This window comes from Pseudorasbora parva, chromosome 17, assembly GCF_024679245.1.
Source record: "Pseudorasbora parva isolate DD20220531a chromosome 17, ASM2467924v1, whole genome shotgun sequence".
Lineage (NCBI taxonomy): Eukaryota > Metazoa > Chordata > Actinopteri > Cypriniformes > Gobionidae > Pseudorasbora > Pseudorasbora parva.
Genome location: NC_090188.1, coordinates 9330468 through 9348765, shown reverse-complemented (window position 1 = coordinate 9348765; position 18298 = coordinate 9330468). Strand labels below are relative to the sequence as shown.

General features: G+C 36.9%; 1 protein-coding gene across 1 annotated transcript; it reads right to left on the bottom strand.

The window, feature by feature from the left end:
* Positions 1-1414: 1414 nt before the first annotated feature.
* Positions 1415-17242, bottom strand: pitx3 (paired-like homeodomain 3). The gene is made up of 4 exons (XM_067421313.1): positions 17026-17242; positions 11129-11255; positions 8478-8683; positions 1415-2646 (listed from the first exon to the last, which is right to left on the bottom strand). Exons 2-4 carry the CDS (start codon positions 11235-11237, stop codon positions 2080-2082), a joined length of 882 nt encoding a protein of 293 aa, XP_067277414.1. The 5' UTR covers positions 11238-11255; positions 17026-17242; the 3' UTR covers positions 1415-2079.
* Positions 17243-18298: the final 1056 nt, after the last annotated feature.

Below are 18298 nucleotides of genomic sequence, written 5' to 3'. Positions count from 1 at the left end.
GTAGACAAGAATAAATATGTCAAAGAAAAATTGTTGTCCCATATTGTATTCTTCATAATGTACTTTTTAACGTGTGTGTGTGTGTGTGTGTGTGTGTGTGTGTGTGTGTGTGTGTGTGTCCACAAGGATGGCAATACCAGGAATCATTTGAGTTTTTTGGTCCAACAGCTCATACAGAAGGTTTTTTTTATTTTTTTTATGTAAAAATGCAGAAAGTTTTATGTGGCAGTGTAGAAATAATCTCATGCGATCTAATTTAGTGTAATGTAATTCGGTCAAAGAAAAGTTTTAACCTGTATTTCATATAATGCATGTATATTTTTACAGCACAGGCATTTCCTTTTATGAAGGTGAATATTGAATCATATTTTTTTGTTTGTATGTATGTATATGTATATACATATAAGAAACATTTAGCCAAGATAAACCCTCCAGAGAGTCGCAATGGCTATATTGCTCAGGTTTACAGCTCTAGCAACATTATATCTCCCATTCTACATTTAAAGAAGAATTTACCCATGATAAACACACACTCGCACACACATTTGTTTTTGTGACAAATGGGGACATTCCAGACCATAGGCATAATGGTTTTTAAACTGTACAAACCGTATTTTCTATCCCCTTACACTGCCCCAGCCCCTAAACCTAATCACAGGAAACATTCTGCATTTTTACTTTCTCAAAAAAATCATCCTGTATGATTTATAAGCATTTTGAAAAGTGGGGACATGGCCAATTTCACCCTCCTATTTCACCCTCTCCTTGTAATACCTATGTCATACCCATGTTATTACACACATTTGTGTCCTCATATGTCACAAAAACATGCCCACACACACACACATATGTTTGTGTTTATCTTGGGTAAATGTTTCTTAAAATGTAGAACGGGAGATATAATGTTGCTAGAGCTTTAAACCTGAGCAATATACCCATTGCGACTCTCTGGAGGGATTCCTCTCATACACTTACGTAATCTTGGCAGTATTCCCTCGGAAGTACAAGGCACTGAACCAAGAATCCCCCCCACCCCCCGTTACAGGATAGTGAGTGCCGCTTGATGGAAGCCCCTCCAAGACTGTAGGTCAAACAGATCAGTGACAGGCCAGTAAGAACATCTATATCTCTGCCTCCCGATCTCCCGCGCTCGCTGCTGTTGTATAATGTTGCCATGGATCTGAGGTTGCGTTGCTATGGTGTCACAAGGACTTCGTGTTCTTCCCCAGGCCAATGTCATGAGCGTATCGTTCAGAGAGCGAGTGGTACTTTCTTTCAAAGCATGGGTTCTTCATTAAAACAATAATCATTTGTTTTATTTTTAATGAGACAAAGCAGGCTACACCAGAAAAAGCTTGTTTTATAACAACTGCACTCTTACATACATTATATTACAGTCATAGACTCCCTTTTTTAGAACACCACACAAATCTATTTACTCAATGGCTTTTTAGTTAATTCTTTAAAAAAAGTTTCCTAATTTTCAGAGTTTTTTCTTCTTGTGTACTTGTTTTTCTTTTAATCTGAAACTACTCACTGCTAGGTTTCCGTCTCGTCATCTTACAACAACCTTTGACCTCTGACCTTAGGTGAATGGAATTCACAACAAAGATTAAAATTCCGCGAAGAGGTCATTCCGCTCGTGAGGAACATGCTCCTCTCATCATTAAAATACTACATTTCCAAGATATGTTTATCACATACAATACAGAGTCCGTTATGTACACCGTCTCGCCTGTTCCAGTGGTGAGAGCAGGTATTCTTTTCGCTTTGCAAGGTCTTCCTGTGAGTGCAGTGGAAGTGTTTAGGTCCTCTTTTGTCTCTAATCATGCAGTGGACAAAAGCTTTTAAACAGTTGGTCGGTTCAGCAACAAAGTCTCAACATGTTTTTGCATGAGTCCTTTAATGCCTGGTCCATTGTGAGGCTCCTTTCCTCTTGAAGCTTATTCCTATTCTGTCCTTTCAGCAGCCATAACAAGTTCGTTGCGGGGTGATAATGCCTTGGAGTCAGATGTGGGGTTGGCTAGACAAGGGCTTGAAGTTCGGGTCGGGGTTTTTCCAGGGCTAGACGCGAGGGCTTCATACCGGCCGGTCCACAGCATACTGGCAGGGGCTTAAGTTGGACACAGGGTTCTGCACGGTCGGGTAAGCGAAGTTGGCGTGCTGTTTGGCCTTGAGCCGGAGGCTGGCCAGACTGGAGTTACAGGTGTCTCTGTACATGTACGGGCTGGCCGTGGTGGCATAAGGGCAGGCGGCTGCTGACACCGCCGCAGAATTGAGGGTGGGGCTGTTCAGGTTGTTCAGGTTTCCCAGGTTATTGAGGCCGGAGCCCGGCACCCCTGCCACCGCCGAGGGCACCATAGAGGAGGCCATGTTCATGGAAGGGATGGAGCTGGGCGGGGAGAACATTGGCTGGGAGGACAGCGGGCTTACATTCATGGAGTTAAAGAAAGGAAAGCTTTTGGCTGATAAGGGGCTGCTGGCCAGGCTCTTAGTTGCCCAGTTGTTGTACGAATAGCCCGAGTACATGTCGTCGTACGGCTGCATGAGTCCATTGAACTGGGCGCCGAAGCCGTTCTTGCACAGCTCGGCTTGCTGGTTCCTTTCTCGCTTCCTCCATTTGGCGCGGCGGTTTTTAAACCACACCTGTTGAAAGGACAACGGGAGAAGAGTTAACAGCATCATTTGGCTATGTAATTCAGGGCAAAACAAAAATGGGTGGACCCACTTTATATTAGGTGGCCTTAACTATATGTAATAACATTTTTATTAATCATTTGAAACGATGCACTTATTGTGTACATACATGTTTTTACATTGTACTTACATTTTAAAAATACCTGCATGTAATTACATCTGTAATTAATTTATGTAGTTACATTTGTAATTACAAAGTTGGCCCTTCCCTTACACCTAACCCTACCCATAAACGTACCCATCCCACCACACCTGTCCCTAACCCTACCCTTAAACTGACCCATCCCACCACACCTGTCCCTAACGCTACCCCTTTCCCACCTCAATATCAGCAAAAGTGCTTTGCAATACAATTTGAACACAGTAAGTACATTGTACTTATTTTTGATGTAAGTACATAGTACTTAAGGCCACCTAATATAAAGTGGGGCCAAATGGGTAACACTTCATTTTACAGTGTCCTTGTTACATGTAGTTACTGTAGTAATAACTATAAATTATGCATAATTACATCCAACTAACCCTAAATCAAACCCAATCCTAACCCTTTAGTAAGTACATGTAGTTTATTATCACTCGGTATGTATACTTACACTGTAACATGGACACAACTTAAAATAAAATGTAACACAAAAATGTTCCAAAAAAAATCTCCACCAGCTCAGCAGAACTTTAATATTCTGATTTTTTTTAAACACTCCTCATGAGATTTAAACAATGAAAAGTTCCTCCAGGCAGAATTTAAGTGCTTCATTTATTAAACTAATTTATTCTCTTATTATGAGCTTCCCAAGTGAGAAATGTCATTAAAGAGCTTCCTTCACATTTAGTCAATTTTATATCCTATTTTTAGGGGATATTGGGTGGATTAAAGTTTTAATGTGAAAATTTAAATGAATATATTTCATTTAGCTCTCTGAGAAATTATAATGCTGTTTTCTTGTCAATCTTTTCCCTGTGAAAGTGTTCACCGTCTGTAATTAGTAAAAAAAAAAAAAAAAAACTAGCTAGGAAAATATGAAATCAAGAGCTCCTTTTAAATATTAGGCTTTAGGAATGTAAATAAAAAATTGTATATACAATATGTAAATGATTGCTTTTAAAAGTAATATCCGTAAGCAGAAGCACAGAAAAATTATTTTGCCTTCCTCATAACTCTAACATATTTTTGAAGATGGTAACTAAAGGAAATATGATAAATACAAACAATCATGGGTATTAATACTTTATCACTTCTGAGAAGGACTGTCTCCACATATTTCAGAAATAATCCATAGTGAGCGAACATTGCTGGATTTATTTATTTTTAATATTTAAAGGACATCTTTTATCCAGCATACTGTAAATGATACCAGTTTATATTGGGAGAGAGGGAATACCCTTCTCTGTGAATGTTCCACTGACACTTTGGCAATGGTGTTTAAAGCCTTTCAAAATAACTGAATGTCAAATATAGTTCAATGATCGCTGTGCATTCACTATATTTTTGGCATACACGCATAAAATGGCACAAATGGTACGAAACTTGGTAATAGTTTTGGCACATGCTATGTGAACACAAAAACAAAAATCATGGATATGATTTGTAAAGGAAAAATAAGGTGTGTCCTAATTCGCATACGTATGCACTATTCTATAACGTTTGAGTATGTTCACACTGAAAATTCAAAAAAGAAAAAGTGCACTTTAAAGCTCCACTGTGTAATATTTTCCCCCATCTAGCGCTGAAAAGGTATATGACCATCCAGGGAATAATAGTTTCTGTTCCTGTCAATTCTGATTTTGTTTTAACTCCTACGGTGGCCGATTTAGTCCAAGATTAACAGGGCAATCCCCCTCTTCACATTCGACACGGTGCCATCGAGTGTTAAAATGTGAAAAGCAAAGCTTGAATTTACGGGTATGTCCCTCTTTGGCTAATGTACTTTCAAGATGGAGGGGCATCATGGCGACCTGCATTCGAACCCCTCACCCGTATGTATTTTCAATGGCATATTATAAACTTACGAGAATACTTTAGAACTTGAAAGAAGTAAATATACATTAATGAGCACATATATTTTTGAAAGAACTAAGTGTTTTAAGCTAAGAATAAACTAAAAAAGTTACACACTGTAGCTTTAAATACCCGGATGATGCACTAAAGTAACGGAAAAAACTAAAGTACGCAATGTTGGACACTTCATGCACTCAACTGTCGCAGCTTTAATTAGGTAGTGGAGGTAGCCTGACAAGCCAGACCCACATCAAGATGTTTGGTCTGGAAACTCACCATAGACAGGGCTCAATCTGAGGGGCGGGATAAACGGTTGTCTTTCAAACTCCCTCTGCACGCGATAGGATAGCGCTACAACCAACCAGAGCAACGAAGGTGAAGCAGAGCTCGCTGACTGATTAAACATTTGCCGAATCCGGTCGGCTAAACTCCGAACACATCTTCCATTCTTAAGAATGACTTCAGTGCCGTTCTTTGTTCTTTTCTCAGAGAAAAGCTTAACTCCAAGTCTTCCAGAGTCGCGGTCAGAGCTGATTCGAAAGACCACCGCCGTTCGCCAGTTTCTGTGTTTACTAGAAGCACGCAAACGCAACTCGGCCGTCGTCATTATGGTCCCGCCCGCTGACTCTATACACGATGTGATTGGGCCGTCCAGATTTTGAGGAATACAGCTCAGAAGGGTATTGAGAGTTCCTAGACGACACTTGCGGGCAAATTAAATTTGCTGCCGCTACGGTGCGTCTAGATTTCTAGGCTATAGTGGAGGGGGAGGCACTACCAGATTCTGATGTTTAATGACAAAATAACCATGCAAAGTTCATACACTACACGGTGTGTATACTACATAGTGTATAAGTGCATCGGTATAGTGCGTCATTTGGGACACAGCTACCGTCACACTTTTACTGGAAATAAATGGGAAACAAATTTAATCTAGTGGAAAAGTTTCTTACTGCGCCCAAACAAAATCTTACTGAAAGCTAATTTTTTGAGATATCAACCTCAAATTTAGATTTATGTTATTGATTCTCTTGCAGTTTTAGAATAAATGTTTTGGAAAGTATATATTTCATATAAACATTGGCTTTTTTTTAATCACTTCAGTAATAATCTGCTAAAGAGACCAAACTTTTAATAGTCTAAACGTAAGACTGTGCTCAAAAGAATTCAAGATTTATGACAGTTTAAGTTGGAAATGTCATTTTCAGGTTGGTTAACAGGTACTAAATGGATTATAATTTATAAGTATGAATATAATTTAGCACCATAAAATCTCCTATAAATACAAAATATAAAACAAAAAGTATTATCAAGCTCGAATGATCTGTTCACTTTTAAATCCAAGTGTGTGTAAACAAAAGCACAGTGTTTTTATGATGATGTATTGTTTATGGATTCATTGTATTGTCAGTGTAAATGCATCTTGAGTTCAAGACAAATTTCCCCTTGGAGATAATGAAGTGTATTTCAATTCAATTTCAGTTTCAAAATCAGCAGTAGCAGTGTCAAATGGAGAAGAAACCAGTCATGTGTGGTCCATTGTGGAGTTTTTTTGTTTTGTTTTTTAAGTATCCTGGGTCAAGCTGGCATTAGGTCAGGGCCATGATTTAGGGTTTGTGTGTTTATTAGGAGCACATACTCTATCAAATGCGTAAATCAATATGACAGCAGAAGCATGCGGGATATGTGGCATAAGGTTCCAGCTGGGATTACTGACATTCATGCACGGTTCAGGAGGCCACTGATAGACATTAGGAAAGGAGTATCTCTACCTCTGTTGTTCTTTCAAAATAACAACCAAGACTGTGTGCTATGTGACCTTTCCTCTGGCCAACATGAATTTGATCCATTAGAAGTGCGCCAGACAAGGAGGTAGCGATTGTATTGTCATCCATCAGAATGGGAGCCCACCTGCTCTCTCTGTGTGCTTCACCGATTAAACTTCTGCTTTTTGTTGGGACCGAAGGTCACAAACCTTTTCTAGGTTCTTCGAAGCAAACTATTGTTCCTGTTACATCAGCGATCTCAATATTGCAGTTTTCATGTTAAAAGAAAAAATGCCACAGCCCACACCAAAGGCGATGTCTTGTGTTTAAGTAATCCTGAAAATACTGGAATAACCTAGGCCTTTAACGTATAGTCCCGTGGTTCAAAAGGACACCCTTTCATTACACACAGGATCTAAATGCACCATAGTGACAGAATATAGCGAACGATATAATATTATATAGAACCCTAGGGTTCCTGGATCAATTTTTAAAGAGCCCTTAATGCCAATAAGGTTTACTTAACCCTCTGATGCTCTTCAGTAGTCTTGACCGTTTTTTAAAGTTTGTTTTACTGTATCTAAACGGTAGTGAATATGGTAGTTTTAAACAGACCAAATGCATCATGGACATGATTTGAAAAGGTTACATGGTCTTACCTGAAAAAATAGTCCCACTTTTTCTCCTCTTGTAAATGTATGGAAAACTAAATTCATCTAGTGGAAACATTTGGTACTGCGCCAAAGCAACATTTTACTGAAAGCCAATTTTTTGAGATATCAACCTCGGCTTTGATTTTCTGATTTATTTTTTGATTTATTTTTTTGATTTATGGCTTTGATTTTCTCTGAGTTTTAGAGTAAAACATGTTTTGGAAAATATATATGTCATATAACAATTTAAAATTGTCTCTCCCCCCCCCCCCCCCCACTAAAATCTGCCATGAGTCTTCTTTAAAAAGAGACAAACTTAAGTCTTTGCTCCAAAGCACTTAAAATGTTTTACAGTTTAAGTCTATGCTCAAAAAAAGTGGTTACAGTTAACCGGTATAATTTATATTATAATATAATTTATAATATATAAATACAGTATGTAATATTTACAGTTAATAATAATATAATAATAATAATATTTTAAATCCCCCAAAATATATTTATAAATAAAATAATTTTATTTTATATTATATAGTATTTCGTGCATTTTTCATAACAATAAACTTTCTTAACAATAACAACTTTGGTAACACTTTATTTACAGTGCCCTTGTTACATGTATGTAGCATAGTAATAACTGTAAATTATGCATAATTACATGCAACTGACCCTTGACCAAACCCTAAACCTACCCTAACCCTATAGTAAGTACATGTAGTTAATAATAAGACCCAGTACTTAAATATAGAATTACTAACAATGACACAGTAAAATAAAGTGCAACCAAAACTTTTATAGCAATAACATTTCCTTAGCAATAATCTACCAATCTTATTTCAAAAGAGACCAAACTTAAGTTTAAGTTGGCAATTTTCAGGTATATGCTTGAAAAAAAAAAGTGGTTAACACTGCAGGTTATCATTTAGTACCATAATATAACCTAGACATACAAAATATTAAACAAAAACCTTTTAAAACTAAAATATAGTACATTCATTCAAAAATCATTTTTGACCGCCATGTGATGATCACCAGAGGGTTAAATGATTGCATAATCACAATATAATGAAAGTTATTGTAATTTTTCTGCTGATAAAGTATGTTTACGGGCTGTTTAACTCATGTAAAATTAAATAAAAAATCTATTAAAACAAAATGAATTAATAATAATCCCATGATGGAAACCTCTCAAAGTTATATGAAGCACCTGACAGCACCCTTTAAGGTTATAACCTGTTTTTAGTGTAACTTCTTATCTTTGTCAGTCAGCTTGTTCACTCACAGTAATTTAGATTATTACATTGACAATTGTTTTTTAACCCCAAAGTGCCATATGCAGTGGTTTAGTTTGGCCGGGACACGTACCCGTACTCTTGCTTCTGTGAGGTTGGTCCACACAGCGATCTCCTCTCGTGTGCTCATGTCAGGATAACGGTTTCTCTGAAAGGTGGCTTCCAGTTCCTGGAGCTGCTGGCTGGTAAAGTGTGTCCTTTGCCGCCGCTGTTTTTTCTTTAGAGAGCCGTCCTCTGGGTTTGACTCATCTGTGTGGTTCTGATGGGACTTCTCTGTGTCTGTATGGGTCAGAAAAAAAGGCATTTCATTAAGCCGATGCATAACTTACAAATAAATCCCACAATTATCATGCTTAAACTTTGAAAAAAACAAATGTATTTAAAAATGTTGATGTACATGATCACCTCATTTTTGTTTTGTTTTGCCAACTTAATCAGGTTTGCAGGGTGCTAAACAGAAAAAGTACTTGAAAGTAAGATCAAGATAAACTGCAGGGCCCAAAGTGTTTTTGTATGTGTGAGGAAAATCCTCCCTCTGTGGTGTAGAGTTCTGCAAATTGAAGACCCCACAGAAAGGGCTAAATTAGCTGGCCACATAATCCTGGGATCAGCCATTAGTGACAGGGCAGGTTTGGGGCTGTTTGGCAAGAGCTTAACTCTCTAGGAGCAGTTCTTACTAATCAGCAAGCTTTCCATGGCCTCTAGGAAAACCAATAAGACATCATGCTGCCATCTGTCAGTGCAGATACCCTTTAACTCTTACAACAGTCCCATAAAAATAAAACTTGAGATTATAACATAATAATTAATTAATGTAAGATGAGAATTGAATGCGAGTTCAATGCAATTAATGCACTGCAACAACACGAACGGAGAAATTAAAAAACAACGAAATTGTTTTGGGCCGTAATGAGAGGAACTTGCAGTCCAGATACCGCTATTTCTACAGTCCGTTTGTTTTATTACTGTCAACGCTTTAAATGCATTGATTTATCGTCATTTGTTGTTTAGTCTGAATATAAAAAATGTTGTCCATCCACGAGCCGATGCGCGGATAGGAGTCAGAAGCCGTTGACTGAATTTAAACGTTTAATATTCGTTCAACATTTTTTACTTAATTTTTTTGATAGTGAACATATGTTGTAGCCAAACTAATTTTATACGTTACATAGGCCTATTATAAAATCCATAATTTATTTAGCCTAGCAGCCTAGGCTATTTTTGAATCCACAATGTTAATCAAAATGGTTTTAATGTCACGTTTCTAGCCATTGTATTATTAAATGAACACATTTTCGTTAAAATAACAACAATAATAATACCTTTCCATTCTATTTAATTAAATACAGTATAATAATAGACTATTAATGAAGATTTAACATCTTTGTTATTAGTATTAAAAAATCAGGTGGAGTTTTCAGACATGCGATTTAAGGCTTCTGAGAGAGTAAAAAAGGCCTACAACAAAGTCTATAAATAATAAAAACAGCTTAATATAATAAGCCTATGGGGGGGGGGGGGGTCTAAGTGGAAGAACATTTTTACCATTGCCGGTTATTTTATTTTTCTTCATTAGGCTATTATAGAACGTTGACTATCCGTTTTATGAGAGCCTGTGACTTTCTAAAAATATAAACTTTCCATAAACAACCAACCAGGGGCGATTCTTCTGGTTAGTGATATTTAGGCCTGGTTATCTGTTGATGGAAATTGCAATCAAACTTAAAATAGGCTGCGATGCGAACACGTTTGGCAGTTCTCAGTGTCGTAGGCTACGGGATAGGCCAAAATAGCAGGTAAACAATCAAATAGCTTTCCTCATTATGTTAATGCCTTTTTAAATTCAGCATGTTAAAAATAGGCTAAAGGTTCCAAAAGGGGGTTTTCACAGTGACGAATAACTATTTTTGGTTCCCCACAGAACCTTTCAGTGATCTTAAAATAAGCATTTATTTCGTACAATATCCTAAAGAACATTGTAAAAATCTAAAGTTTGCCGCTATAAAGAATCTTTTGTAGAATATAAAGGTTCCATGGATTTTAAAGTTCTTCAATTCATTCAGACCTGACACGCTGTATAAAACTGTAAACCTGCCTGGCTTATAAACAGTAGCCAATATGAGCGACTATAGCCTTTACGCTTTTTCGTAGTTTGTTTAGGATTATCCTACATTATCTTCTGTCGTGCAGTGTCTCGGTGAAGTGTAGCCTATCGTCTTCAGACCTTTGCTCTTTTTCACAGGTGTTTAGGCTTATTCGCATTGGCCTACTGACTGTCATTTGGATACCAAATTTGAGGCAGGAATGAATAATTTATGCACCGTTCCTTCAGCACGTGACTGGCTAGCCGGGATGTTCTCCTTCAAATGGCGACTGTCATGAGTATACACAGTGCACTAAAGACTCTCTGTAAATGTATACGGGATTCAAATGAGCTAAGATTATTCAAAAAAGATATGGAGCTGTTATCACTAGTCCACTTCAACCTGAACACGAATTACAGAACACAAAGTGTCATAAAATAGGCTACACAATTGTGCACTGATGGGTTGATAGGTGGGTAGCAACATCTGCATTTGGACCGTCTCGACTCCCACAAAAAAGGAAACCAATTGGCCTATAGCAAATGATACACGAGTTTCGGCTAGGCTAAGTTAAAATTAAGTATAGGCTTAAAAGTGAACGAATTTTAGTGTGTTTATGATTAAACATGAATATACTGACCACTGTTGTCCTGGCCTTTGCATCCCGGATCGTGCTGAGGAGTCCCGGAGTCAGACAGAGACAGTGCCGGGCTACGGGCCTCACTGTCCGTTAGAAGGTTAAAATCCATCACCTCGACCGCCAGGCTCTGTGAACAGCACAGGGTCATATTTATATGAATGCTTATTCACCATATACACACATGCTCAGGCTGTAAACACATGAGACTGCATTGTTTGCTCATGGTTCACATGGGACGCAGCTCATTCTGACTTGTAGGCTAATAATGAAATATAAGACATAAATACATTTTTATTCTTACATTTAAAGATTTTGTAATGTGTTTTTTCATTAGATTTAATTAAACATACCTATAATATTTTCATGAGCGATCAGTGTCGTTTAGGAAATATCAAAAATGAACGCGAAACAAACCAAAAGTCGAATAGCATTACAAGTTGGTTGCAAAGTCACAAGTAAGTAACCTACATGACAATGTTTTCTACAACCTTGGATATTATTTACGATGAAGAAAATGAGTGGGAGCCCATTTAACAGAAAACTAATTATTGCAATGTTGGGTTAAATGGATGGAAACGAAAATGTTTTTTTTTTTTTTTTTTTTTTTAACGCTGCACGACATAAAGATGGAACATATTTTCAGACTGTCCGTGTACACACATTTTTAAACAAAAATAAAATATTTTTCGTTTAGTTTAATTAGGTAGGCTATATAAACGAACTAATATTTTTGTCAATGCTATTATTATTTTGGTCAATTGCTTTTGATTTAAAAAAAAATCCCTCTGCAAAACCTTCAAGCTAAACAGAGATATAAAAAAGACAAATTCAATCTAATCCCCCAAAATAAGACACAAACCTAAATAAATAGGCTAAACCCCCTAAAATAAATCAGAAACCGAATGTGCAAAAATAAGTCAAAATAAACAATTATTTGCATGTTTCATCATATCAAATGAAATGTACTAGGCTAGTAGGCTAATAAAGGCCATTTCTTTGTGTTGCAAATCTCGAAGATGTCAGGATAGGGTTGATCCGTTTACAACTGTAGCCTACTCTTTATGTCTGAAACGTTTTGGACTAGACACCGATCAATCAAAGTTCAAAATTACGTGAACCAAAAGCCTTAAATAGCAGCCTCGTAATAGAGCCTAAAATAACATCTCGTTTATTTATGCAACAGCAGCAACACCCTCGAGATATAGAAACATAACCACTGTCTTTGGAATCTGTTATGTGACTGGATGAAGCAAACGACACCGAAACTCGCGCGCCGAGGAGAGTTTACGGAACTGAACGCCAACAGGCAACAAACGTGATTTTCCTTTTTTTTTTTTTTTTTTTTTGCTGCTGGATCTCAACTCTCTTGATAGATTGTTAAAGGTGTGAAGGTTTGATTAAACGAGATTCCCACAAAATAATAATAATAATAATAATAATAATAATAATAATAATAATAATAATAATAATAATAATAATTGACATTTGCATTTTCTCTTCACACTTTCGAACCCAAAATAGCATATTCTTTTGATGGAATTATTTTTTTGTTGCCGTTTAAAATTAAACTTCCACGTAATGATGAACTCACACAACATCTCATGGGAAACATTTTCCAAGTTATATATATTTTAGTCAATGAGTCGCATACATTTTTCCAAAGAGCGCGTAATTCGTGTCCACCTTTCCAAAATCCGCGTTACCAAAATATTGGTAATAAACGAGAGCATCGGACTATAGGGTACTTGTGCAACGTCAGTCTTCATCCTAGTTTCACATTTATACATTCATTCAGTTAGAATCTAGCCAAAATACGAGAAAAATAATTATGGTTAAAAAAACTAATTTAGAACGATAATTTAGGCATGTTTACGCACATGATATACTGCATTTACATGACAGATAAGATAACAATGCATGTGGGCCTACTTTGATTAACACTAATTGCTATAAAAAGATAATAGATTTATTTTACAAATATTGTTTGACACATCTGACTCTGCGTTTCAATAAACACACACACACACACACACACACACACACACACACACACACACACACACACACACACACACACACACACACACATATATATATATATATATATATATAATCAAAAGATGAACAGGTTTAAAGTGCCCTTGTTTATCGCCCCATTCTTCCTTCAGACATTGTCCTAATGTGTGTGTACCGTGTGTAAGCATACCAAATATGCTTAATAACTTTCAGACAAAGTTGTTTGCACTATGCAATGTTTGGCAACATTTACGCACTCATGAAGTTGCTGAGGTAAAGTTTTGACCTTGGTTCAGCACCTATAGATCCGACAGCTCCCGAAACACTCACGCGATCTACGAACACGTTTGGAATCAGGCATTTCTCCAAATTGGCGGTGATGACTGACTTTTCCATCATTAATTAAGGCTACCTTATTGAGTGTAAACATAAAGGCACAGCCTGATTACTCAATTTCACCAGTTCGTGGAATATTAGGCCTACATTTTTGACAAATTAATCGAAATGTATATTAATGTGCATGATAAATGGAATTCCAGAACATAATTAATCTTTCTTTGTTTCTTAATATTCATGTGCAGTCAATAAAAGCTTCTACAGCTTGAAATCCGCCACCCATTAGAAAAAAACAAACAAGTAGGATAGTAAAAAACCAGGAAGTGATCAGTATTCATGAGGTGACAGACCCTGGGGATACAGAGATTATCATATCATGATAAAAAACAGACGAACAACTTAGCATCACTGCTTTACAACTTTTCCTACCAAAACACTATTGATGCCCTTTTCACAGTCCCTAATTAGGTTTTGTTAACAACTAGGCTTATAGGCCTCGGTATCCTTAAAGCAAAACATTTGGATAACAAAGAAGAGTGTCCTGTTAAATTATAATGATTTGTTTTAGTGTGCACATGAATGCATGCCTTTTGATTTTGAGCTGTCTGTGCTATCATTTGGCCTAAATGAAATGATTCAATTAACATTCATTCATTAATCAAATTTTAAATGCTACATATGTTCAAGCATCAATCAAAAAATCATTAGATACAATATCCTATAATCACTTTTCTTTTTAATCTAATAAACAATTGAGGTAACTTGCCTTGTAAATGCAGCTGGCTTGAGGAGGCTATCGAGAAAGCAGAATTGCAACCAGAACTACTTCAACACGTGTGACTTTGATCTGTCAAGCAGGCTGCTCAGATGCTGTTCCTTATGCCTTAGCTTTGTTCCCAATGACATAACCTGGTTATTTCATCTTGAGCAAGGTGTCAATGCACCCCCACCCCTCCCACCCCTGCCAGGACTTGTGACATTATTACATTTCAAACTCTATCAAGGGTCCACTAAGGATTGTGAGCCAACAAGGCGAGATGCACTGATAGATTTCTCAAATGTGAAAAATGGAGAGCCCAAATGGGAAAGTGACCTGACCTTGGACAGACCGTTCCTTGTATAGAACCAACTGTCCAAATGAATGTTCAAAAGTTTTTAAACTTCAAAAAAAAAAATCTCTATATTTTTTATTATAAGTTTGGCTCAAACCTTCTATGTATCTCACACACATTATATGTTAGGACATTGCTGCCTTTGAGATACTGGTGACAAGGCTCAGGGAATTCTTTTCAGTGAGGAGGCAGTTTATATACCCGATCATCGATCTCATTAAAATATATATATCTAATAAGAGAAGAGATAATAGAGGTAAATCCTCTCGTTTTTCAGAAGATTGCTGGGTCCATCTGTTGGTTCGACAGAGGCAGACAGCATACATTTCCACGGGCTGCTGCATTATCTCAGGAATTATTCATAAACGCGTTTAGAATTAATTCCTTGGATTAAGAGTTGATTAAGATGTGTGTCACTTTGCTGTCTGAGAACTTATTAAGGGCCCACTCGAGCCGGCGGCAGATGGAATTTCTACCCAATGTTTGTAGATGTTAATTTCTCCCCTCCTAACACCCATTTGCATTCGGCTGTGTATGTCAAAGCGCGGCTTTTCCTGCACGCACAGCTCCGAGTACCCGTGTACGAGGAGATGCGCATCTCACTCACTATAAGATCAGGCATGTTTATTCCATTACGCACTAGCCTATTCGACGTTCGACTGAGACAGGCCTACTAATGTTTTCGCTAATGAAATTATGAAGCATCACATCCACAACAAATATTGATATATGTTTGGTAGCAATTTTTGAAGAAAGTATAGGCTAATACTTGATATATTTTTGACTGAATTTATATAGATTTGTATGTGTTTGTGTATTATTGCCTATACTAAAAGCAACACGAAACGACGTGACCAAACACAAGATCGTCACGCATTGTTGTTCTGCCTGTGGTTTAACCACACACACACACACACACCTACCCACACTCACACACACATACACACACACACACGCACACACACACACACACTAATAAACTGTTTTAGCTATTTTGTTTAAACGATACTTAGCAGTTATGATTTACTTTTGAATATTTTTTAACTAGTCTTATCGTTTCCACAAAAAAAGAAAAAAAGAGAGAGAAAAAAGTAGATTCATCATAAATAAGAACTAGCCTACTAGCCTATTTAAATAAGCTAAGCTACGGATATAAAACACAACATAGACAAATGCAACTAAATAAATAAATAAAGGAAACTGAGCCTATTCGGATTAATTTCTGTTTTTCGATACACTGGCAGAAATGTTTCGGTCAATCTTGTTTGACTATCTGGCCGCATGTAAATTTAGATAAACAGGTGCGTTTGGGGAGTATTTTTATAGGCCTATTTCACATAAATGAAGCGTGTTATAACTAATTAAAAATTAACCAAATAAAATGTAAATTGCCGCATGCCTTATTCCGTTATTCCAATTTTATAAAGCGATCTGTAATAAAGTAGGCTATTAAATTAAGCCTGAATGTTTTATTGTTGTTGTTTTTTAAAATTAGAAATAACTGTGTCTTACGGCTTTGCACACTTGCCACCAGTTTGGATATAGCTATTGCATTAATATTTTAATTATAATATTTTTACTAATATAGCCTTTAACAATACCAGGAAAAAAGGGATAGCCATGCAGAAAATATAGAAAGAGAAATTCTGAAATATCGAGGATTGATTATTAATATGGTTGTTTTTGTAATGCAATGCGAGTTAAACAATTGCCATAAAATGATGCAATGCAAGTTTTACTAACCGCAGCCACTTGTTCAAATCCGTTTTCTGATATATACAAATCATATAGGGTTTTATTTTAAAACACAACAACCAATTTAAACTACATTAAGTCTTTACAAGTCAGTGTTTAAATGGAAATAATTTGTACCATGCTAAAAAAAACTCACTGAGCGTAAATTACAAATATTACGTAAACTTCCTAGGATGTTTTTTCTTAATGAAAGGAAGTGTATTTTAGTCTATCAAGTTGAAAAATTGCTTCGGATCATAGCCTAATAATTTATAGCCTAACAATAAATCAAATAGCCTATTTAACCATAGCCTATATAACAAAGCACTAGCTATAACCCGACACGATATTGGATATTTTTTAAGTTATGAGAAGTATTTTGAACTGAGGTTTTTAATCTACATTTCGGCACAGCCAGACATCATGAAATCGACTTCAGCCTGATGATAAACGCTCGCGCGTCCCATATTTCTCCTCAGTCCCCGATCAACACTGATCTTCATCTCTACGGCATTGGAGCACCATGCCACCCATCAGCAAAATGCGCTGCGCTCTGTGTTGAATGACACGACAGGTCTGGATTCAGGCAGCCTATATTTTTGAGAGACTTAGAAGGAGACAACAGTCCCCACTGCCCCTCCATCGCACGAGAGCACATAATCACCCAGTGATTTTTGTGTGTGTCACGCATCTACTTACATGAATCCCGGTCTAGTGGAGGTAATCCTCGAAAAATGTACAACTCTAGCGTGCAACGCGTGTAAGCTGCTTTACAGAAACGATGCAGTCAGTCGTCATGTACAAAGTTCCTTAGGGTGAGCAAATGAAAAGAGACAGTTTCCCCTTTCCCTCTCTCGCGGTGTTGCCTGTCATAAGTTTGTAGCGGAGAGTGAAGGCTCGATCCCCATGTAGAGGGGAACTGACTTTATGCTAAATATCTCGTGCGACAGGTCAGCGGCAGGAAGGAATGCCCACCCCTTCTCTCTCTCTCTCTCTCTCTCTCTCTCTCTCTCTCTCTCTCTCTCTCTCTCTCTCTCTCTCTCTCTCTCTCTCTCTCTCTCTCTCTCCCACGCTCTTTTTCAGCCTCTCACACATGCGCGCGCTAAACATAAGCACAGTAAATCAAGGCTTCGGTCAGTCACCCTGAGTTCACTTCCACACTTCCTCCAAAACCTTAGATGTGAGTGAGCATGAACATTCATAGTTAGCGTGGTGTTATTTCGAGGTTTTTGAAACCGTCAGTAGCTTTTGAAACTGCTCAGTAGCCTGAGTAGCCTGATATAATGTTTTTCTCAACTTCATATTAAAAACAAAGGTTTTAGTTGGAATTCATTGTTCCATGAAGATCCAATCATGGAACCTTTCGAATGCTCAAAAGGTTCTTTATAGAAAAGCCTCTTTATTATTAGATTAGATTATTACAAGACGAATTACTAAGAAAATTGGTTCTCAGATTCTCAGTTCTTCAATGGCATATTTTTAGATTTTTTTAAGCGTTTGCCCATCTATCATCTATCACATTATTCATCTATAGACTATTTAAATTAAGAATAGGTTTACTGTAAATAAACATGTAGGCTACCTAATAAAAGATTAAATAAAAACAAGACCATGCCTAATTGAGTTGCAGGCTAGTTTAAAGCAGATGTGCAGATGTGGTTCTCTCTGGAGGAGCCATTAGACAGATTCAGGGGGTTTAACACTAATCGACCCACAATTTACGTCAGTTCTGAGTGCAACTCCACGACAAACTATCTCAAGTTACTTTGCATTTTCGTAATGTTTAGTTTGACTATCTATCTATCTATCTATCTATCTATCTATCTATCTATCTATCTATCTATCTATCTATCTATCTATCTATCTATCTATCTATCTATCTATCTATCTATCTATCTATCTATCTATCTATCTATCTATCTATCTATCTATCTATCTATCTATCTATCTATCTATCTATCTATCTATCTAT